Source organism: Oncorhynchus nerka, linkage group LG16, assembly GCF_034236695.1.
Source record: "Oncorhynchus nerka isolate Pitt River linkage group LG16, Oner_Uvic_2.0, whole genome shotgun sequence".
NCBI lineage: Eukaryota > Metazoa > Chordata > Actinopteri > Salmoniformes > Salmonidae > Oncorhynchus > Oncorhynchus nerka.
The window spans coordinates 28,250,015-28,275,314 of NC_088411.1; the positions used below are offsets into that span (position 1 = coordinate 28,250,015).

The 25,300-nt window shown below is 42.4% G+C and overlaps 1 protein-coding gene across 1 annotated transcript in view; it reads right to left on the bottom strand.

Annotated features, from left to right (window-relative positions):
* Positions 1 to 25,300, bottom strand: part of itga9 (integrin, alpha 9) — a 163,867-nt gene that overhangs the window by 127,596 nt on the left and 10,971 nt on the right. The window contains exons 4-6 of the mRNA XM_029685347.2: positions 21,063 to 21,186; positions 18,307 to 18,374; positions 4,286 to 4,415 (exon numbers count right to left, since the gene is read on the bottom strand). Of these exons, the coding sequence (XP_029541207.1) occupies positions 4,286 to 4,415; positions 18,307 to 18,374; positions 21,063 to 21,186 (322 nt within the window). The remainder of the gene's footprint in view (positions 1 to 4,285; positions 4,416 to 18,306; positions 18,375 to 21,062; positions 21,187 to 25,300) is intronic.

Here is a 25,300-nt window from a genome sequence, read left to right on the forward strand (position 1 = left end):
TGATTTCCTAGGTTAGCTAGCCAGCTATTGTCGTTCTTTTAACGCAACGTAATGTAATCAACACTGCTAGCTAGCCAGCTAGCCCCGAATAGCAGCACAGTAGAAACTATTACACTCAACGGAACGACTTGATTAGTGTAGTGTCAACAACGCAGCCAATGCCAGCTAGCCTACATAGTCAACAACGCAGCCTCTGCCAGCTAGCCTACTTCAGCAGTACTGTATCATTTTAGTCAATAAGATTCTTGCTACGTAAGCTTAACTTTCTGAACACTCGAGACGTGTAGTCCACTTGTCATTCCAATCTCCTTTGCATTAGCGTAGCCTCTTGTGTAGCCTGTCAACTATGTGTCTGTCTATCCCTGTTCTCTCCTCTCTGCACAGACCATACAAACGCTCCACACCGCGTGGCCGCGGCCACCCTAATCTGGTGGTCCCAGCGCGCACGACCCACGTGGAGTTCCAGGTCTCCGGTAGCCTCTGGAACTGCCGATCTGCGGCCAACAAGGCAGAGTTCATCTCAGCCTATGCCTCCCTCCAGTCCCTCGACTTCTTGGCACTGACGGAAACATGGATCACCACAGACAACACTGCTACTCCTACTGCTCTCTCTTCGTCTGCCCACGTGTTCTCGCACACCCCGAGAGCTTCTGGTCAGCGGGGTGGTGGCACCGGATCCTCATCTCTCCCAAGTGGTCATTCTCTCTTTCTCCCCTTACCCATCTGTCTATCGCCTCCTTTGAATTCCATGCTGTCACAGTTACCAGCCCTTTCAAGCTTAACATCCTTATCATTTATCGCCCTCCAGGTTCCCTCGGAGAGTTCATCAATGAGCTTGATGCCTTGATTAGCTCCTTTCCTGAGGACGGCTCACCTCTCACAGTTCTGGGCGACTTTAACCTCCCCACGTCTACCTTTGACTCATTCCTCTCTGCCTCCTTCTTTCCACTCCTCTCCTCTTTTGACCTCACCCTCTCACCTTCCCCCTACTCACAAGGCAGGAAATACGCTCGACCTCATCTTTACTAGATGCTGTTCTTCCACTAACCTCATTGCAACTCCCCTCCAAGTCTCCGACCACTACCTTGTATCCTTTTCCCTCTCGCTCTCATCCAACACTTCCCACACTGCCCCTACTCGGATGGTATCGCGCCGTCCCAACCTTCGCTCTCTCTCCCCGCTACTCTCTCCTCTTCCATCCTATCATCTCTTCCCTCTGCTCAAACCTTCTCCAACCTATCTCCTGATTCTGCCTCCTCAACCCTCCTCTCCTCCCTTTCTGCATCCTTTGACTCTCTATGTCCCCTATCCTCCAGGCCGGCTCGGTCCTCCCCTCCCGCTCCGTGGCTCGACGACTCATTGCGAGCTCACAGAACAGGGCTCCGGGCAGCCGAGCGGAAATGGAGGAAAACCGCCTCCTGCGGACCTGACATCCTTTCACTCCCTCCTCTCTACATTTTCCTCTTCTCTCTCTGCTGCTAAAGCCACTTTCTACCACTCTAAATTCCAAGCATCTGCCTCTAACCCTAGGAAGCTGTTTGCAACCTTCTCCTCCCTCCTGAATCCTCCTCCCCCCCCTCCTCCCTCTCTGCAGATGACTTCGTCAACCATTTTGAAAAGAAGGTCGACGACATCCGATCCTCGTTTGCTAAGTCAAACGACACCGCTGGTTCTGCTCACACTGCCCTACCCTGTGCTCTGACCTCTTTCTCCCCTCTCTCTCCAGATGAAATCTCGCGTCTTGTGACGGCCGGCCGCCCAACAACCTGCCCGCTTGACCCTATCCCCTCCTCTCTTCTCCAGACCATTTCCGGAGACCTTCTCCCTTACCTCACCTCGCTCATCAACTCATCCCTGACCACTGGCTACGTCCCTTCCGTCTTCAAGAGAGCAAGAGTTGCACCCCTTCTGAAAAAACCTACACACGATCCCTCCGATGTCAACAACTACAGACCAGTATCCCTTCTTTCTTTTCTCTCCAAAACCGCACTGCTAAAGCTAACTCTCTCTCCTCTGCTCTCATCCTTCTAGACCTATCGGCTGCCTTCGATACTGTGAACCATCAGATCCTCCTCTCCACCCTCTCCGAGTTGGGCATATCCGGCGCGGCCCACGCTTGGATTGCGTCCTACCTGACAGGTCACTCCTACCAGGTGGCGTGGCGAGAATCCGTCTCCACACCACGTGCTCTCACCACTGGTGTCCCCCAGGGCTCTGTTCTAGGCCCTCTCCTATTCTCGCTATACACCAAGTCACTTGGCTCTGTCATAACCTCACATGGTCTCTCCTATCATTGCTATGCAGACGACACACAATTAATCTTCTCCTTTCCCCCTTCTGATGACCAGGTGGCGAATCGCATCTCTGCATGTCTGGCAGACATATCAGTGTGGATGACGGATCAACACCTCAAGCTGAACATCGGCAAGACGGAGCTGCTCTTCCTCCCGGGGAAGGACTGCCCGTTCCATGATCTCGCCATCACGGTTGACAACTCCATTGTGTCCTCCTCCCAGAGCGCTAAGAACCTTGGCGTGATCCTGGACAACACCCTGTCGTTCTCAACTAACATCAAGGCGGTGGCCCGTTCCTGTAGGTTCATGCTCTACAACATCCGCAGAGTACGACCCTGCCTCACACAGGAAGCGGCGCAGGTCCTAATCCAGGCACTTGTCATCTCCCGTCTGGATTACTGCAACTCGCTGTTGGCTGGGCTCCCTGCCTGTGCCATTAAACCCTACAACTCATCCAGAACGCCGCAGCCCGTCTGGTGTTCAACCTTCCCAAGTTCTCTCACGTCACCCCGCTCCTCCGCTCTCTCCACTGGCTTCCAGTTGAAGCTCGCATCCGCTACAAGACCATGGTGCTTGCCTACGGAGCTGTGAGGGGAACGGCACCTCAGTACCTCCAGGCTCTGATCAGGCCCTACACCCAAACAAGGGCACTGCGTTCATCCACCTCTGGCCTGCTCGCCTCCCTACCACTGAGGAAGTACAGTTCCCGCTCAGCCCAGTCAAAACTGTTCGCTGCTCTGGCCCCCCAATGGTGGAACAAACTCCCTCACGACGCCAGGACAGCGGAGTCAATCACCACCTTCCGGAGACACCTGAAACCCCACCTCTTTAAGGAATACCTAGGATAGGATAAAGTAATCCCTCTCAACCCCCCTTAAAAGATTTAGATGCACTACTGTTCCACTGGATGTCATAAGGTGAATGCACCAATTTGTAAGTCGCTCTGGATAAGAGCGTCTGCTAAATGACTTAAATGTAAATGTAAATGTACATTGAATAGTGGTTAGTCACAGCACAGCCTAGAGAGAAACAGAGAAACAGTCAGACTTTTCATGAAATAGTGGTTTGTCACAGCACAGCCTAGAGAGAAAGAGAGAAACAGTCAGACTTTACATTGAATAGTGGTTAGTCACAGCACAGCCTAGAGAGAAAGAGAGAAACAGTCAGACTTTACATTGAATAGTGGTTAGTCACAGCATAGCCTAGAGAAAAAGAGAGACATAATCAGTCAGACTTTACATTGAATAGTGGTTTGTCACAGCATAGCCTAGAGAGAAAGAGAGAAACAGTCAGACTTTACATTGAATAGTGGTTAGTCACAGCACAGCCTAGAGAGAAAGAGAGAAACAGTCAGACTTTTCATGAAATAGTGGTTAGTCACAGCACAGCCTAGAGAGAAAGAGAGAAACAGTCAGACTTTACATTGAATAGTGGTTAGTCACAGCACAGCCTAGAGAGAAAGAGAGAAACAGTCAGACTTTACATTGAATAGTGGTTAGTCACAGCATAGCCTAGAGAAAAAGAGAGACATAATCAGTCAGACTTTACATTGAATAGTGGTTTGTCACAGCATAGCCTAGAGAGAAAGAGAGAAACAGTCAGACTTTACATTGAATAGTGGTTAGTCACAGCACAGCCTAGAGAGAAAGAGAGAAACAGTCAGACTTTACATTGAATAGTGGTTAGTCACAGCATAGCCTAGAGAGAAAGACAGAAACAGTCAGAGTTGTCAATACAATCAAATAAATGAGGTACAGGTAGTCAACTATTTTACTCGTGCTCTTAGAGGGTCTACACCAGGTTAGTGTAGTGTAAAGTGTACTGTCATTTAAAAAGGGCTTTGTGAATACATTTGATTGATGATTTATAAATTGATTGGGCTATTTATTTATTGATTGATGAATTAATCAACTGATTGAAAGACCGACTGACAGACAGATTGATCGATTGCATAAGTGATTAATCAATTAAATCAATCAAAGGAAACATACCTAGATAGCTGTATCTGTGTGAGTCGACTTCTTCTTTGTTGGGGTTGTAGAAGGTGCTGGAGGTCAGGTTGTAGACCTTGACTGTTCCTGTCCAGTAGTATGATCCTGGAGCTCCCATCACCACCAGCTCCTGAAATTGACCACACACCATGCATCTTGCAACATTAGGCTGTGTTTACACAGCCACCCTAAGAACCCAAATCTGAATTTCTTTCTATATCGCCAATCTTTTTTTCCTGACTGTCCACGCATAGTTTTACATGTGACCCATATCAGATTTGAGCATTCACACTGATGTAGCCTCTGAAGTAGCACACAGATGCAATGTTCATTTCCTGTCACTGTTCCTTTAAATTTTGGAGTGGTTGTAATGATAACAGTCATGTGCAATAAAACCACTTCAGAGCTAAAATAAATCTGATCTGAGCATCCAGACAGAAGTCGCACATGGAGGATCGGGTTTGGATAAGGATTTAGATCCACATAGGAGGTGGTATTAATCGGAAGTCCAAAAATCTGATTGCATGTGTTTTCTTTTTTTTGCTGTTTACACATTAGGGAACATATCAGATAGACAGTGGTGCAAAGTAATTAAGTAAAAATACTTTAAAGTACTACTTAAGTCATCACTTTACTATTTATATTTTTCACAACTTTTACTTAATAACATTCCTAAAGAAAATTATGTCGTTTTCTCCATACATTTTCCATGACACAAAAATCCCTGGTCTTTCCTACTGCCTCTGATCTGGCGGACTCACAAAACACAAATGCTTCATTTGTAAATTATGTCTGAATTTTGGTGTTCCCCTAAATATAGGTAAAAAAAAAAATAATAAAAAAATAACATTGTGTCACCTGATTTGCTTAATAGAAGGAATTAGAAATTATTTAGTATATTTTAGCAATTACATTTACTTTTGATACTTAAGTATATTTAAAACCAAATACTTTTAGACTTTTACTCTGATGTAGCCTCTGAAGTAGCACACAGATGCAATGTTCATTTCCTGTCACTGTTCCTTTACATTTTTGAGTGGTTGAAATGATAACGGTCATTACAACCAGTATTTTATTGGGTGACTTTCACTTTTACTTCAGCCATTTTCTATTAACGTATCTTAATTTTTACTCAAGTATGACAATTGGGTACTTTTTCCACCATTGCCGATAGGTATCAGATATGCAAATAATTGACAAAAGATTTGAATTGGACTGACTGTGTAAACACAGCCTTAGAGATTTATTAGCCTTCTGACTCAGCAAAATAATACATATACCCAGGGGTGAAAGTAGATCAAATGTATTCCCAGTACGCATAACTGCGGGAAGTAGGGGTGCTGAGGATGGTGCAGCACCCCCTGTAGACATCTGTAGTGCAGGAAGATTTTATTTTTTCAGCTTTGGCAAAAAAAGTTAGTTGTATAATTAAGAACAGTATCATGCAAGATTCAATAGTTGGAATTGTAAGAGTTGTTGCCCTGTCCCTTTCTCTGCAATTGTGCAAAGATGTCATGTTATCAAGGCAAAGGGTGGCTACTTTGAAGAATCTCAAATATAAAATATATTTTGATTTGTTTAACACTTTTTTGGTTACTACATGATTCCATATGTGTTATTTCATAGTTTTAATGTCTTCACTATTATTCTACAATGTAGAAAATGGTAAAAATAAAGAAAAACCCTGGAATGAGTAGGTGTGTCCAAACTTTTGACTGGTACTGTATATCAAGTATTTTTATATTCCACAAGTATTATCAGATTAACTGTTTTGTAGAGATAATTATCTGACTCCAGTTACAAATGCTGATAAACACTTCAATACATTTAGTTGATTTATTTCCCCACAAAAATAATGCACTGTGCCTTTACCAATTCCGTATTAGCTGACCAATATATCGGAGGGCATGTTGTCCGGTCCTCTGGCAGTCTCTATGGGGGTGCCACAGGGTTCAATTCTCGGGCCGACTCTTTTCTCTGTATATATTAATGATGTTGCTCTTGCTGCGGGCGATTCCCTGATCCATCTCTACGCAGACGACACAGTATACTTCTGGCCCTTCCTTGGACACTGTGCTATCTAACCTCCAAACGAGCTTCAATGCCATACAACACTCCTTCCGTGGCCTCCAACTGCTCTTAAACGCTAGTAAAACCAAATGCATGCTTTTCAACCGCTGCCTGCACCCACCCGTTCCGACCTAGAATATGTGGACATCTATAAGTACCTAGGTGTCTGGCTATACTGTAAACTCTCCTTCCAGACTCATATCAAACATCTCCAATCCAAAATCAAATGTAGAATTGGCTTTCTATTTCGCAACAAAGCCTCCTTCACTCACGCCGCCAAACGTACCCTAGTAAAACTGACTATCCTACTGATCCTCGACTTCGGCGGTGTATGCTCTAGTCGGCTGGCCCTCGCTACATATTCGTCGCCAGACCCACTGGCTCCAGGTCATCTACAAGTCCATGCTAGGTAAAGCTCCGCCTTATCTCAGTTCACTGGTCACGATGGCAACACCCACCCGTAGCATGCGCTCCAGCAGGTGTATCTCACTGATTATCCCTAAAGCCAACACCTCAATTGGCCGCCTTTCCTTCCAGTTCTCTGCTGCCTGTGACTGGAACGAATTGCAAAAATCGTTGAAGTAGGAGACTTTTATCTCCCTCGCCAACTTTAAAAATCTACTATCTGAGCGGCAAACCAATCGCTGCAGCTGTACATAGTCCACCTGTAAATAGCCCACCCAATTTACCTACCTTATCCCCATACTGTTTTTATTTATTTACTTTTCTGCACACCAGTATCTCTACCTGCACATGACCATCTGATCATTTATCACTCGAGAGTTAATCGGCTTAATTGTAATTATTCGCCTACCTCCTCATGCCTTTTGCACACAATGTATATAGACTCTTTCTTTTCTTTTTTTCTACTGTGTTATTGACTTGTTTATTGTTTACTCCATGTGTAACTCTGTGTTGTTGTCTGTTCACACTGCTGTGCTTTATCTTGGCCAGGTCGCAGTTGTAAATGAGAACCTGTTCTCAACTAGCCTACCTGGTTAAATAAAGGTGAAATTTAAAAAAAAACACCTTTAAAATGTATTGCCTTTTAATGTGGCATAAACACAACCAGTCCTGATTAGAGGTCGACCGATTATGATTTTTCAACACCGATACCGATTATTGGAGGACCAAAAAGGCCGCTGCCGATTAATCAGACAATTATTTTTTTTACATTTGTAATAATGACAATTACAACAATACTGAATTAACACTTATTTTAACTTAATATAAAACATCAATAAAATCAATTTAGCCTCAAATAAATAATGAAACATGTTCAATTTGGTTTAAATAATGCAAAAACAAAGTGTTGAAGAAGAAAGTAATATGTGCCATGTAAAAATGTGTGCCATGTGTGCCATGTAAAAATGCTAACGTTTAAGTTCCTTGCTCAGAACATGAGAACATATGAAAATTGGTGGTTCCTTTTAACATGAGACTTCAATATTCCAAGGTAAGAGGTTTTAGGTTGTAGTTAATATAGTATTTATAGGACTATTTCTCTCTATACCATTTGTATTTCATATACCTTTGACTATTGGATGTTCTTATAGGCACTATAGTATTGCCAGTGTAACAGTATAGCTTCCGTCCCCCTGCTCGCCCCTACCTGGGCTCGAACCAGGAACACATCGACAACAGCCACAGTCGAAGCATCGTTACCCATCGCTCCACAAAAGCAGCGGCCCTTGCAATGGGGAATAACTACTCCAAATCTAAAAGCGAGTGACGTTTGAAACAGTATTAGCGCACACCCAGCTAACTAGCTAGCCATTTCACATTGGTTACACCAGCCATTAGGCTGATAGGCTTGAAGTCATAAACAGCACTGTGCTTGCGAAGAGCTGCTGGCAAAATGCACAAAAGTGCTGTTTGAATGAATGATTACGGGCCTGCTGCTGCTCAGTCAGACTGCTCTATCAAATCAGACTTAATTATAACATAATAACACACAGAAATACGAGCCTTTGGTCATTAATATGATCAAATCTGGAAACTATCATTTCGAAAACAAAACGTTTATTGTTTCAGTGAAAAATGGAACCGTTTGGTATTTTATCTAACGGGTGGCATCCCTAAGTCTAAATATTCTTGTTACATTGCACAACCTTCAATATATGTCATAATTACGTAAAATTCTGGCCAATTAGTTCGCAATGAGCCAGGCAGCATAAACTGTTGCATATACCCTGACTCTGCGTGCAATGAACGCAAGAGAAATGGCACAATTTCACCTGGTTAATATTGCCTGCTAAACTGGATTAGTAGTAATAACTAGCGATTATGATTGATTGTTTTTTATAAGATACGTTTAATGCTAGCTAGCAATTTAGCTTGGCTTCTACTGCATTCGTGTAACAGGCAGACTACTCATGGAGTGCAATGGTTAGAGCGTTGGACCAGTTAACTGTGCGTTGCAAGATTAGAACACCTGAGCTGACAAGGTGAAAATCTGTCGTTCTGCCCCTGAACAAGGCAGTTAACCCACAGTTCCTAGGCAGTCATTGAAAATAAGAATGTGTTCTTAACTGACTTGCCTAGTTAAATAAAAGGTATACATTTGATTTATTTAAATAATCGGAAATCGGCACCCAAAAATACCGATTTCCGATTGTTATGAAAACTTGAAATCGGCCCTACTTAATCGCCCATTCCGATTAATCGGTTGACCTCTAGTCCTGATATTTTCATCTGATTGTCAAACAATCACTTGAAAAGGCTCCTTTAAGCCTGGCTGCCTGCGCATGTTTGTCCACTCTAAAATCATTCCCGCATCCATACAGTGCACTGTGCACCAGTCATTTGATGAAGGGAAAGAGACATCTGTTAGAAAACACCAAAAAGTATAATGAATGACATTCTGTGATTTTCAAATAGGACTTTTGACCTGTATTGATCCGTCTACTACTGTGTGTGTGCGTTTCGGCCACTTATCTCTGCCTTGGCAAAATGTCACTGTTATTTTCGAACCACACCGCATTTTGGAGCGTACTTCCTCAGGTTTCAAGTCCATTTGCTCATTTGTAATTACACTGACATGCGGTAATGATAAATAATAGTGAAATGACCTACAGCTTTCTTGGGATCTTTGTTTTAATTATGACAAGAAATTATCCAGTCAGGAAGTAAAGAAACAAACATCTGGAGTTGATTGGTCAGTCAGTCCTTGATTTGATGGTCACCCTAAATTCTAGAATGTCAGATACATCCCGCTTTCACTAGATTCTAAAATGTCAGATACATCCCGCTTTCACTAGATTCTAGAATGTCAGATACATCCCGCTTTCACTAGATTCTAGAATGTCAGATACATCCCGCTTTCACTAGATTCTAGAATGTCAGATACATCCCGCTTTCACTAGATTCTAGAATGTCAGATACATCCCGCTTTCACTAGATTCTAAAATGTCAGATACATCCCGCTTTCACTAGATTCTAGAATGTCAGATACATCCTGCTTTCACTAGATTCTAGAATGTCAGATACATCCCGCTTTCACTAGATTCTAGAATGTCAGATACATCCCGCTTTCACTAGATTCTAGAATGTCAGATACATCCCGCTTTCACTAGATTCTAGAATGTCAGATACATCCCGCTTTCACTAGATTCTAGAATGTCAGATACATCCCGCTTTCACTAGATTCTAGAATGTCAGATACATCCTGCTTTCATTAGATTCTAGAATGTGAGATGCGTCCTGCTGTCACTTCATTTTTAGAATGTCAGAATGTTGTCCTCCTGCTGTCACACATCTGGGAAACACTAGAATACTAAGACATTAGCTACAATTCAGAGACAAAGGTTAAGAACAACAGCTGTCTATTATATCTAACATTCCTCAGATCCTGACATTCTGTACTGAAACGCTGTCCAAGAGTCTGACAGCTCTTCGCTTGTCTGTGTATGGACAGTCTGTGGTGGAAAAAACGTGTTGTTCCTTTGCTCCTTTGTTCAGACGACTCCGTTGTTGAGTCCAACAACCCCCCGACCTTCTGGTAACACAACCTTGATATGCAACTTGGATGCTCATCGCTATTCCTATTCTTACATAACTTATTTTCCCATTCCTTATAAATGTTCAGCCGTGCACTATGCAAAGGTCTCATACAATGTTGATTCCACACAGCCTGGAATCCAAACTGAATAATTTCTCATCTAGACAGTCCAAGTGTCTGTCTATTGGTGTAGTTCCAGACTAAACCTGTGAAGTGAAGCAATAATGAAACTGAGTGATATTCAGGTTGGAGCCAGGCTAAGATTCCCCACAGGCTGCAGTTTTGGATTCCAGGCTAGATACCACACAGTACGGGGTGCAGAGTGAAATTATGGTCTGAACTGATTTGATGGTAACTTGAAACCATTTTTTAGATTTATAAATTGCACAACTTTATTTTTTCATTCCTTTTGAAGGTTAACTAGGCAAAGTTCTTATATGATCTGGAGCCACCGTAGAATGAAATAATGGTCTGAACTGATTTGATAGATGGACTTGGGTTCTGGATACTACTGCTGTTAGGTGATGCTCCTCAAATAGGAAGACTTCTCTTGGCATATAGACAGCTCAGCAATTTGAAAGACAGACCTGGTTTTGGGCTTGGAACTGCTACTCTCTGTCAAGTAAGATAATGGTGGTGGTGTTGGTGCTGTTATGTTCCAGGGCCTGATCAGAATAGAACAGAACACTGCTCTTCTCTGGGCACACAGACAGAGACATTCAGACAGCTCAGCAAATAACTCAATAAGTCAAATTACTGATTACACTTTAATGGACTGGCACAACTTTAAACGGTGCAATACCTCTTTGATATGTCCTTATTTCATTTCATCAAAAGCACAGACTAAGTACAAAGAGAATGGCTGTGTAGCAAATGGCACCCTATCCCCTATATAGTGCACACATTTTGACCAGAGAGCTATGGGGCTCCCGAGTGGCGCAACAGTCTAAGGCACTCACTAAAGACCCTGGTTCGATTCCAGGTTGTATCACAACCGGCCGTGATTGGGAGTCGCATAGGGCGGCGCACAATTGGCCCAGTGTCATCCGGGTTAGGCCGTCATTGTAAATAAGAATTTGTTCTTAACTGACTTGTGCGTTTCCACTGTGAAAGCAAAATAAATCTTTACAAGGCTTACAGTGTATCAGAGAGGTCAAGTCAGGTTAACACAGCCCCTCTTAGTAGCCTATGGAGCGGGGCGGCAGGGTAGCCTAGTGGTTAGAGCGTTGGACTAGTAACCGGAAGGTTGCAAGTTCAAACCCCCGAGCTGACAAGGTACAAATCTGTCGTTCTGCCACTGAACAGGCAGTTAACCCACTCTTCCTAGGCCGAATTTGTTCTTAACTGACTTGCCTAGTTAAATAAAGGTAAAATAAATAAATGGAAACAGGAATGAGTAAGGAGACTAACATGGCTTTAGTAGATTTCTTTGTCTGTCATCAAAATTGCTAAAATATTTTTTAAAATAATTCTAATAAATGCCTCAGTTAGACAATGGATGAAGGCACTCCAAAACCATCAGCTGTTGAATGAATTATAGCACATAAAACATTTTACTGGCACGGACAAATAATTAATGGAGTTTAGGTGGGAATTCAAGTATTCAATATACAGTACCAGTCAAAAGTTTGGACACACCTACTTGCTTGGACCAAGATTGACTGACCTTCATGTCTTAAAGTAAGAATGGACTGTCATTTCCTCTTTGCTTATTTGAGCTGTTTTTGCCATAAAATGGATTTGGTCTTTTACCAAATAGGACTATATTCTGTATACCACCCCTACCTTGTCACAGCACAACTGATTGGCTCAAACACATTAAGAAGGAAAGAAATTCCACCAATTAACTTTTAACAAGGCACACTTGTTAATTGAAATGCATTCAGGTGACTACCTCATGAAGCTGGTTGAGAGAATGCCAAGAGTGTGCAAAGCTGTCATCAAGGCAAAGGGTGGCTACTTTGAAGCATCTCAAATATAAAATATATTTTGATTGGTTTAACACTTTTTTGGGTACTACATGATTCCATATGTGTTATTTCATAGTTTTGATGTATTCACTATTATTCTACAATGTAGAAAATAGTAAAAATAAAGAAAAACCTTTGAATGAGTAGGCGTGCCCAAACTTTTGACTGGTACTATAAATTGTAAAATGTCCCTTTTTTCCCCCTTAGAGTGCACTCAAATATACATTTTGTAATGGTATCAGGTATTTATTTTATATTTTGTGTTAAAATAAATACAATTATATGTGCCTAATTTGCATTAAAAAAAAAAATTTTTCAAAAAATATGTTACAAACTGGATTTTTTTTTTATCTACACAAATACTCTGTATTGTGAAAGTGGAAGAAACAAATGTTTCAAGATGAATGAAAAAAAAAACGAATACACAGCCTTATTCTAAAATGGATTAAATAAAACAATTTCCTCTTCAATCTACACACAATACCCCATAATGACAAAGCTCAGGTGCATCCTGTTTCCATTGATGATCCTTGAGATGTTTCTACAACTTGATTGGAGTCCACCTATGGTAAATTACATTTATTGGACATGATTTTGAAAGGCACACACCTGTCTATATAAGGTCCCACAGTTGACAGTGCATGTCAGAGCAACAACCAAGCCATGAGGTCGAAGAAATTGTCCGCAGAGGTCCGAGACAGGATTGTGTCGAGGCACAGATCTGGGGAAGGGTACCAAAACATTTCTGCAGCTTTGAAGGTCAACAAGAACACTGTGTCCTCCATCAGTCTTAAATGGAAGAAGTTTGGAACAACCAAGACTCTTCCTAGGGCTGGCCGCCCGGTCAAACTGAGCAATCGGTGGAGAAGGGCCTTGGTCAGGGAGGTAACCAAGAACCCAATGGTCACTCTGACAGAGCTCCAGAGTTCCTCTGTGGAGATGGGAGAACCTTCCAGAAGGACAACCATCTCTGCAGCACTCTACCAATCAGGCCTTTATGGTAGAGTGGCAAGACAGAAGTCACTCCTCAGTAAAAGGCACGACAGTCCGCTTGGAGTAGTACTCTGCTGCCTGTGACTGGAACGAATTGCAAAAATCGCTGAAGTTGGAGACTTTTATCTCCCTCACCAACTTCAAACATCAGCTATCTGAGCAGCTAACCGATCGCTGCAGCTGTACATAGTCTATTGGTAAATAGCCCACCCATTTTCACCTACCTCATCCCCACAGTTTTTATTTATTTACTTTTCTGCTCTTTTGCACACCAATATCTCTACCTGTACCTGTACATGACCATCTGATCATGTATCACTCCAGTGTTAATCTGCAATATTGTAATTATTCGCCTACCTCCTCATGCCTTTTGCACACATTGTATATAGACTCCCCTTTTTTTCTACTGTGTTATTGACTTGTTAATTGTTTATTCCATGTGTAACTCTGTGTTGTCTGTTCACACTGCTATGCTTCATCTTGGCCAGGTCGCAGTTGCAAATGAGAACTTGTTCTCAACTAGCCTACCTGGTTAAATAAAGGTGAAATAAAATAAAAATTGGAGTTTGCTAAAAGGCACCTACAGACTCTCAGACCATGAGAAGCAAGTGTCTCTGGTCCGATGAAACCAAGATTGAACTCTATGGCCTGAATTCCAAGCATCACGTCTGGAGGAAACCTGGCACCATCCCTACGGTGAGCCATGGTTGCAGCATCATGCTGTGGGGGTGTATTTCAGCGGCAGGGACTGGGAGACTAGTCAGGATTGAGGGAAAGATGAACGGAGAAAAGTACAGAGAGATCCTTGATGTTCAAACCTGCTCCAAAGCGCTCAGGACCTCAGACTGGGGTGAAGGTTCACCTTCCAACAGGACAACAACCCTTAGCACACTGCCAAGACAAAGCAGGAGTGGCTTCGGGACAAGTCTCTGAATGTCCTTGAGTGGCCCAGCCAGAGCCTGGACTTGAACCCGATGGAACATCTCTGGAGACACCTGAAAGTAGCTGTGCAGCGACGCTCCCAATCCAACCTGACAGAGCTTGAGAGGATCTGCAGAGAAGAATGGGAGAAACTCCCCAAATTCAGGTGTGCCAAGCTTGTAGCGTCATAACCAAGAAGACTCAAGGCTGTAATCGTTGCCAAAGGTGCTTCAACAAAGTTGAATAAGGCTGTAACAAAATGTGGAAAAATCAAGGGGTCTGAATACTTTCCCCTAATGCACTGTAAGTATTCAACCACCTGAGTCAATAAATGTTAGAATCACCTTCAGCAGCGATTAGAGTCTTTCTGGGTAAGTCTCTGAAAGCTCTGCACACCTGGCTTGTACAATATTTGCCCATTTTTAAACTCTTCAAGCTCTGTCAAGTTGTTTGTTGATCATTGCTAGACAGCCATTTTCAAGTCTTGCCATAGATTTTCAAGACGATTTAAGTCAAAACTGGAACTAGGCCAGTCAGGATCATTCAATGTCGTCTTGCTAAGCAACTCCAGTGTATATTTGGTATTGAGTTTTAGGTTATTGTCCTGTTGAAAGGTGAATTTGTCTCCCAGTGTCTGTTGGAAAGCAGACTGAAGCAAATTTTCCTCTAGGATTTGCCATCCTTGAAAACATGAAGATTGTTACTTAGTGAAGTGTTGTGTTGGATTTGACCCAAACATAATGCTTCATATTCAGGACAAAAAGTGAATTCATTTGCCACATTTTTTTGCACTGTTACTTTAGTGCCTTATTGCAAACAGGATGCATGTTTTAGAATATTTTTATTCTGTACAGACTTCCTTATTTTCACTCTCTCATTTAGGTTAGTATTGTAGAATAACTCCAATGTTGTTGATCCATCCTCAGTTTTCTCCTATCACAGCCATTAAACTCTGTAACTGTTTTAAAGTCAGTATTGGCCTTATCGTGAAATCCCTGAGCAGTTTCCTTCCTCTCCGGCAACGGAGTTAAAAAGGACGCCTGTGTCTTTGTAGTGACTGGGTGTATTGATACACCATCTAAAGTGTAATTAATAACTTCAACATGCTCAAAGGGATATTCAGTGTCTCCTTTTCTTTCACCTATCTACCAATAAGTGCCCTTCTTTGTGAGGTATTGGAAAACCTCTGTGGTCTTTGTGTTTGAATCACATATACAGTTGAAGTCGGAAGTTTACATACACTTAGGTTGGCGTCATTAAAACTAATTTTTCAACCACTCCACAAATTTCTTGTTAACAAACTATACATTTGGCAAGTCGGTTCGGACATCTACTTTGTGCATGACACAAGTAATTTTTCCAAAAATTGTTTACAGACAGATTATTTCACTTATAATTCACTGTATCACAATTCCAGTGGGTCAGAAGTTTACATACACTAAGTTGAATGTGCCTTTAAACAGCTTGGAATATTCCAGAAAATGAAGTTATGGCTGTAGAAACTTCTGATAGGCTAATTGACATAACTTGAGTTAATTGGAGGTGTACCTGTGGATGTATTTCAAGGCCTACCTTCAAACTCAGTGCCTCTTTGCTTGACATAATGGGGAACTCAAAAGAAATCAGCCAAGACCTCTGAAAAACAATTGTAGACCTCCACAAGTCTGGTTCATCCTTGGGAGCAATTTCCAAACACCTGAAGGTACCGCATTCATCTGTACAAACAATAGTATGCAAGTATAAACACCATGGGACCACGAAACCGTCACACCGCTCAGGAAGGAGACGCGTTCTGTCTCCTAGAGATGAACGCACTTTGGTGCGAAAATTGCGAATCAATCCCAGAACAACAGCAAAGGACCTTGTGAAGATGGAGGAAACAGGTACAAAAGTATCTATATCCACAGTAAAACGCGTCCTATATCGACACAACCTGAAAGGCCGCTCAGCAAGGAAGAAGCCACTGCTCCAAAACCACCATTAAAAAAGCCAGACTACGGTTTGCAACTGCACATAGGGACAAAGATCGTACTTTTTGGAGAAATGTCCTCTGGTCTGATGAAACAAAAATAGAACTGTTTGGCCACAAGGACCATAGTTACGTTTGGAGGAAAAAGGGGGAGGCTTGCAAGCCGAACAACCCCATCCCAACCGTGAAGCACGGGGGTGGCAGCTTCATGTTGTGGGGGTGCTTTGCTGCAGGAGGGACTGGTGCACTTCACAAAATGGTGGCATCATGATGATGGCGTCATGAGGATGGATAATTATGTGGATATATTGAAGCAACATTTACATTTACATTTAAGTCATTTAGCAGACACTCTTATCCAGAGCGACTTACAAATTGGTGCGTTCACCTTATGACATCCAGTGGAACAGCCACTCAACATCTCAAGACAACAGTCAGGAAGTTAAAGTTTGGTCTCTAATGGGTCTTCCAAATGGACAATGACTCCTAGCATACGTCCAAAGTTGTGGCAAAATGGCTTAAGGACAACAAAGTCAAGGTATTGGAGTGGCCATCACAAACACCTGATCTCAATCCCATAGAAAATGTGTGGGCAGAACTGAAAAAGTGTGTGCGAGCAAGGAGGCCTACAAACCTGACTCAGTTACACTAGCTCTGTCAGGAGGAATGGGCCAAAATTCACCCAACTTATTGTGGGAAGCTTGTGGAAGGCTACCTGAAATGTTTGACCCAAGTTAAACAATTTAAAGGTAATGCTACCAAATACTAATTGAGTGTATGTAAACTTCTAACCCACTGGGAATGTGATGAAAGAAATACAAGCTGAAATAAATCACTCTCTCTACTATTATTCTGACATTTGACATACTTAAAATAAAGTGGTGATCCTAACTGACCTAAGACAAGGAAATGTAATGTCAGGAATTGTGAAAAACTGAGTTTAAATGTAGTTGGCTAAGGTGTATGTAAACTTCCAACTTCAACTGTATGTGTAGGGCACAGAGATGAGGTAGTCATTCAAAAATCATGTTAAACACTATTAATCCACACAGAGTGAGTCCATGCAACTTTGTATTTGACTTGCATATATGAATGAACTTAAAGGCGTAGAACAGGGCTGCAACCACAAAACCTTCCTCTGTCTGCCTGCACTCACCTGTGCTGTCTAGACTGCCTCATTGGAGGTCGGTTAAGTCAGCCCTCCGCACCTCTCTGATTCAGAGGGGTCAGGTTAAATACGGAAGACACATTTCAGTTGAATGCATTCAGTTGTACGACTAGGTATCCCCCTTTCCCTTTCATTAATTACTGTTGTTGTCATGTTCTATTGCATAATTCAACTTGTGTGTCAATAGCAGGATACCGCCAGGTAAAAAATCAACGCACTTGGATCTAGACTTTCTATACATACTTTACGCTGTTTGCTAGATCAGAAATAATACCACTATAAACCCAGTGTTCAGTTTCCGGAGTTGCTTTTATTTCAGCGCATTTCATTTGTAATCATTTCAGCTGTGTCACAAAATAAATTCCACAAAATAAAGTTATCTTTCTTCTCTTACTTGTGATGTAAGTGTCGAGATTTTAAATTCCCAAGCTTTAATGCTCTCATAGCCAATTTATTCCATTGAGCCCATTTCAGCCATTACCGTGGTTTGTTTGACAGGTCATTACAAACATTTCCACGGTCATAACGTTAACGAGAAAAAACGACAGGCACGAACAAGAGTAGAAAAGAGGCGCAGGAGTAAAATGAAAGCATTCAATCCTGCGAGATTTAAGTGACAATTGGATTTTTCACACCTCAAACCCAGGACATAGACGCCTGAAAAAGACAGATTCTCAAGTGGACGGGGCATGCGCGTTGCTAAAAACACTATGACTGTCGTCTGTGTGTTTGTTTGTGCTTGTGGTGAGCGTGTGTGTACGGGGCGTCTGTGTCTGTCCAGTGTGTGTGTGTGAGTGTGCATGTGTATTCGAGCATTAAAACATATCCCGGACTGAAAGAGCAGTATGACAGAACTAACAGAGACAGAAGCAGTATCACATGCATTAGAAGAAGAGAAAAGTAGAACATGGAGAATGCACTGCTACTGACCTCAGTAAAAACGCCCGCTATCCCCGCTTGGCACGAGCCGTGCTCTTCCCCATACTTCTGCTTATAGTCTGCAAAGAAAAAACAAACCACAAATGATTTCGCTTTGTGTCTTAGCCAGCACTTTCACTCCTCTTATTTCTGTATTCCATATGGACCTAGTCAAAGTCTTCAGTGCCAGCCAAGTAGGAATCTGGAATCAGGAGTAAGAAAGTTAGGTATTGTTACAAATGTCACCCTATTCCCTATATAGTGCACTACTTTTGACCAGAGCCCTATGGGATTCACTATGGGCCCTGGTCAAAGGTATTGCACTATGTAGGGGATAGGGTGACATTTAGGAAGCAGAGTTACAAACTACAGAGTAAGGCAACATTCAACATAAACTCACACTTGGGGGGACACTACCTCTCGAGTTACAGAACAATATTGGGCTTGGATCACAGGGTACACATGGCCCCATCTGAGGCCTAGCTGAAGTGTGTGTGTGTGTGTGTGTGTGTGTGTGTGTGTGTGTGTGTGTGTGTGTGTGTGTGTCTAGCTGCAGTGGCTCCGTGAGATTGGAAGCAATAGCAGAAAGGAAAAAAATTTAAGAAAATCTAAACCTGCGAGTCCAATCAAGAAATAAAGCACTGCCTTCATTTGAAAAAGAAACTCACTTGGCTGAATCAAAACAAATAATGTAATGAAATCCTGGCTGTGGTCAAAAGTAGTGTACTATGTAGGGAATAGGGTGCCATTTAGGACGCATGCCATGACACTTGTATAGAACATTCTAGGCAAATGACCTGTTACCGAATCAATGTGTGAGGGCCAGGTTAGTCGAGGTAATATGTACATGTAGGTAGGGGTAAAGAGAGTATGGTCTCGATGGTGAAGCTGTAAAACTTTTTGAGGATCTGAGGACCCATGCCAAATCTTTTCAGTCTCCTAAGGGGGAATAGGCTTTGTTGTGCCCACTTCATGGCTGTCTTGGTGTGTTTGGACCATGATAGTTTGTTGGTGATGTGGACACGAAGGAACTTGAAGCTCTCAATCTGCTCCACTACAGCCCCATCGATGAGAATGGGGGTGTGCTCGGCCCACCTTTTCCTGTAGTCCACGATCATCTCCTTTGTCTTGATCACATTGCGGGAGAGGTTGTTGTCCTGGCACCACACTGCCAGGTCTCTGACCTCCTACCTACAGGCTGTCTCATCGTTGTCGGTGATCCCCCACACGCAGCCCCTTGCGGAACCGCGCACAAGGGCCCGCGAGAATGGGTGTCACAATGGCGCAAACAAAGAGTTTCAGAGTAGGACAGTTGATCTGGGATCAGTTTTTCCTTTCAGATCATAATGCATATTGCCAGCAGCATATTGCCAGCAGCAGCAGCATATTGCCAGCAGCATATTGCCAGCAGCATATTGCCAGCAGCATATTGCCAGCAGCATACCACCCTGCATACCAATGCTGGATTGCTTCTGAAGCTAAGCAGGGTTGGTACTGGTCAGTCCCTGAATGGGAGACCAGATGCTGCTGGAAGTGGTGTTGGAGGGCCAGTAGGAGGCACTCTTTCCTCTGGTCTAAAAAAAAATATCCCAATGCCCCAGGGCACACTGCCCTGTGTAGGGTGCCGTCTTTCTGATGGGACATTAAACGGGTGTCCTGACTCTCTGAGGTCATTAAAGATCCCATGGCACTTATCGTAAGAGTAGGGGTGTTAACCCCGGTGTCCTGGCTAAATTCCCAATCTGGCCCTCAAACCATCATGGTCACCTAATAATCCCCAGTTTACAATTGGCTCATTCATCCCCCTCCTCTCCCCTGTAACTATTCCCCAGGTCGTTGCTGCAAATGAGAACGTGTTCTCAGTCAACTTACATGGTAAAATAATGGATAAATAAATAAAACATGACTAGGTGTGTGCGTGTAATATTTGATCCTTTAGCAGCATAATGAAATATGTGTGTCCTTGGAATCTGTAGGTGTTGCGTCCTGCCAGACTGAGAGCTCATATTTCTCTCTTAAGTTGGTTTGAGAGAGAGAGAGAGAGAGAGGAATAGTGAATACAATTCAAGGCTCAAAAAGTGTCAGCTAGCTTTTAAAGTGAGGATATCAGTCAGTGGTCTGGAGTGTGTGTGTGTGCAGTAAATCTATAACTCATTGTGAGAGCCGGAGAGAACGTGTGCCATGATAAACTATCTGCACTGTCTAACCCGGGGCCGAGGGTATACACAGCTTAAACACACACACAAGCCCTCTCCCCTCATCCTACTTATAAACTCAGTCAACTTTGGTAAAGTCTCTGTCTGTGTCTAAGTTGTGTACAGTGTGAGTCAATTTGGCTGATGGAAGAATTCCATTGAAATTTTCATGCAGTAACCATGACCTTACTGTCTGTTCGTCTTCAGAATGAAGGCATCCGTCTATGCATAGTTTACCAGGAAGGAAATGATTCTACATTATTTGATCTAATCCATCATGAAGTGGATGTGAAGCAGTGTTTCTCAGCATGGTGTGCTATTACTTATAAGAGTAACTGGCCTATAAGCAGGGGTTACGTTGGAAAACTCATAAGAAAATAGACGATCAATCGTTCATGAGGGGGTACTTCAGGCAGAGAAAAATATAATTAGGGGTACAGTAATCCAAAAAGATTATTACTGTATCACATTACTGTACCTTCTTACCAAGGGATTAGGGCTTTGGTCCTGTCCTGTACAGTTGGTGTGTGTGTGTGTGTGTGTGTGTGTGTGTGTGTGTGTGTACTTCTGTACCTTCATAGCAGGGGATGAGGGCTTGGGTCCGGCCCTGTAGCGTAGGAGGGATAATGGAACAGTAACCATGGGGAAGGATGAGCTCAGAGTCATAGTAGACGTTCTTCCAACGGTGGGCACAGGCCTGCATCAAACACATGAAGTGAGGCATAGTCATAACAGAGAGACAGACACTGACAGACAGAGAGACATGGCATCTCACTCAAGTATGACTGGATCTGCTGGCCTCCTCCGAGAGAATGGACAGACAGAAAGGGCGGAGAGACAGACAGATGGACAGACAGAAATGACAGACAGAAGCACATGCACACACACACAACCACCCCCACACACATTAACCAATAATGTGCATTCCCAAACACTTGACATAATAGGTGTATTCTTCAATCTACCATCCTGATTCCTTAACCTAATAGTTCTTATGTAACTCGATATCCACAAGGCAGAAGGCAAGACCGACTCTGTATTATGTGAGCTGGAGACAGTGTGTCTGCGTCCCGAATAGCAGCCCTATGGGTCCTGGTCAAAAATAATGCACTATATAGGGAATTAGGGTGCCATTTGGGATTCAGCCACTGTCTCTGTGGCTGCCAAATTAACTGTTCTGAGAGAAGAAGGGGGATGAAAGCAAAGCCAACTGTGACCATAACGGCCCTGGTCTCATTGGTCTGTGGTGTGAATATCTGAACATCAGCTTAGGAACAATCCCTGCTTCCAAAACAGACATTTTATATGCGGTGGGACGAGATCCTAACTCCTAGTTAGACCTAACTCATAACATCTTCATATTAACATTTTAGTTGCTTCCCAGGCCTCCTTTCACACTATTGAACCAAACTGTGCTGACACCTATTTTCTGTCCAGTACCGTTCCAGCAACTATGGTGGATGTGTAACCAGGCCAGCTCAGTCCAGCGTGGTTCAGGTCAGCTAAAGAACATCTTGAAAAAGAAAAGGAGAGCTGCACACTCTAAGATCTCAGATGCAATAATTTAATAACCAACATTTGGACAGCCAAGCTGTCTTCATCACGGTATAATGGCAAACACTGCGGGTTACTAATTTATATAGTTTGAAAAGATACACAGGTGCCTGGCCGTGCTGCTGCTACAGTTTCAACTGTTCTGCCTGCGGCTAAGGAACCCTGACCTGTTCACCGGACGTGCTACCTGTCCCAGACCTGCTGTTTTCAACTCTCTAGAGACAGCAGGAGCGGTAGAGATACTCTGAATGATCGGCTATGAAAAGCCAACTGACATTTACTCCTGAGGTGCTGACTTGTTGCACCCTCGACAACCACTGTGATTATTATTATTTGACCCTGCTGGTCATCTATGAACATTTGAACATCTTGGCCATGTTCTGTTATAATTTCCACCCGGCACAGCCAGAAGAGGACTGGCCACCCCGCATTTCCTAGGTTCTGGCCTTAGTTTTTCCTAGCCACCGTGCTTCTACACCTGTATTGCTTGCTGTTTGAGGGGTTAGGCTGGGTTTCTGTACAGCACTTTGAGATATCAGCTGATGTAAGAAGGGCTTTATAAATAAATGTGATTTGTGTCTGTAATCATGGCCGACTGTGGCTTGATTTCATTGATCAATTTACAGATATAAAAAGAACATGACATACAATCATAGATATAATTTGGCTACATCGGCCTACAAACATTATTTACAATGGAGAGCAAAAACACAATCACAAGAATGGATTTAGATCAAAGTCTACATTGAGACCGAAGGGTGCAAGGGTCTTTAAATTAAAGATCCAGGCAGCCTCGTTTAAACATACCCTGCCTCCAAAAAAGCAATTGTATATGTAGTGGGTCATAAGTTTGCTGATCATAAGATGTTAATAATAACCTCTGAATTCCTATCATTTCTCATAACATATTCATACTGTAGTAACACACTGCGCTCCTCCTACACATTTCCCAATATTGTGCTGGCCCGAGCCAAACTTTACAGCCACAGGAGTATTTCTTCTTTTCACATGTTCTTTTCAGCATGGTTTCAGCAACTGATGCATGAGCACTAGGGATGTAACTATTCACAGATATGGATCTGTCCCTGTGCCGTTGGTCAGCAGGACCCCAAAAGTAGCATGCATCTGTCAGAAATCAATTCATATTGCAGGTTCACTCAAATGTTTTGCTCAAATGACTTTCTTTCTACCTTCTGAAAATACCTATTGAATCGTCTTGAAAGGGAAAAGTGCACATCTCTAGTAACCTGGCCAGCTCAGTTAGGCTCAGTTGAGTAGTGTGAAAATCCCTTAACCAGTTCTACATATGCCATTTAGCATACGTTTTTTTCCAAAAGCGACTTACAGTCATGTAGGAATAGATTTTAAGTATGGGTGGTCCTGGGAATCAAACCCACGATCTTGACATCGCAAGCACCATGCTCTACCAACTGAGCTACAGCGTTCTCCTCCTAGCTAGATAGTACATTTAGACAATTAACTGAATAGTTATAAGATATCTAGCTGGCAAAATGTAGTTGTGAATTCCCTACTTTAACTAGATCACATGGCGCGTGCTGCACAACAGTGAGTGACTCACAAGACTCCGGTCTCTCGTTGTAAACAAACTCCACGTGACGGGGAGTAAGCTTCATAATGAAAAATGATGACAAATGATGTGACAGGTGAAATGAAGAACGCGATCTTCTTTATCTCCTAACGTATTGCAAAGGTTGACTGCAGGCATTTACTTAAAAAGTAGCTACAAATATTCTATTGTATTAAAATACTTCAAAGATAAATTATTTCAACGGTAATGCCGGCATTGAAAAACTCTCCCATGGCTAGTTCCAAATACACCAACTCACAGAGATAAATAGAGCACTGTAAATCACAATAACATTTTTTTAAAGAAGTGAATTCAATTTCAAGTTCATTTTCAAAACTTTATAGTGTTATTTATGTCATGTTAGGGGGAGTCTGAATATGGAGTAAAGCATTGAATTTCTTCCAGTCCCATGGGAGTTGTTTTCTTCATTAATATTGCGTGTTGAAAGTATTCCTCTAAATAATCGCTTAGCATCTTGTATTTTGGATAAACATTCCAGAACTATCTCCATCTCTTTGTGTGTGTAAAGTTTGGTTGTACTATCCTTGTGGGGACCAGAAGTCCTCACAAGGATGGTAAAACAAGGAAAATGTGCCACTTCGTTTTGCTTTACCTGTTTTCTATTGATATTTCTTCGTATATATACATACACATTACGCTGATTCATGATTTCGACTGGCTGAGAAAAGCTGCACATCTGTCTCATCCTGACTCAACACTTTTGGAGTCGAGATGAGACATTTTGCAAATGTCACAGACAGACAGCAGGGTTTATACAAATGTTCGCTGTTGAAAAATAAATGTTAGTATAAAATAAATGTGAGATAATGTCTAGATACTTTTTAGATGTTTTTTTTATGGTGGAGATCAAGTTTATAAATTGCTTTGTTGGGATAGTATAACAGTGGATTGCGCAGACAGAACAGAGTAAATAGGCATTTTAACGTCATAGATTTAGCCGGTGGTAATTTGTGGAATAGACACCAGGTGGAATGCGGTTTTAACCAATCAGCGTTTAGGATTAGACCCACCCATTGTATAATGAGCTATATGTATAATAAAACCCATTGGAGTATCAAAAATGTTATTTATTTGGCCTTACGGTTATTAGCGCATACAAACACACTGAATAACAGATTCACTACATGGAACAACAGATTGACCCCCCCAACCCCAAAAATGTTTTTGTTTGTTTGTCCTGAAGTGTCTGTCCTATATCTGAGAAATATGAGAAAGATCAGGAAACATTTTTTATTTTATTTTTTACGTGCATATAATATATATACCACCAGTCAAAAGTTTGAACACACCAACTCATTCAAAAAAACATTTTTATTCTATTTTCTAGATTGTAGAATAATAGTGAAGATATCAAAACATTTGAAATAACACACATGGAATCATGTAGTAACCAAAAAAGTTTTAAACAAACCAAAACATTTTATATTTGAGATTCTTCAAAGTAGCCACCCTTTGCCTTGATAACAGCTTTGCACACTCTTGGCTTTCTCTCAACCAGCTTCATGAGGATTGCTTTTCCAACAGTATTGAAGGAGTTCCCACATTGCTGAGCACCTGTTGGCTGCTTTTCCTTCACTCTTGGTCCAACGCATCCCAAACCGTATCAATTGGTTTGAGGTCGGGTGATTGTGGAGGCCAGGTCATCTGA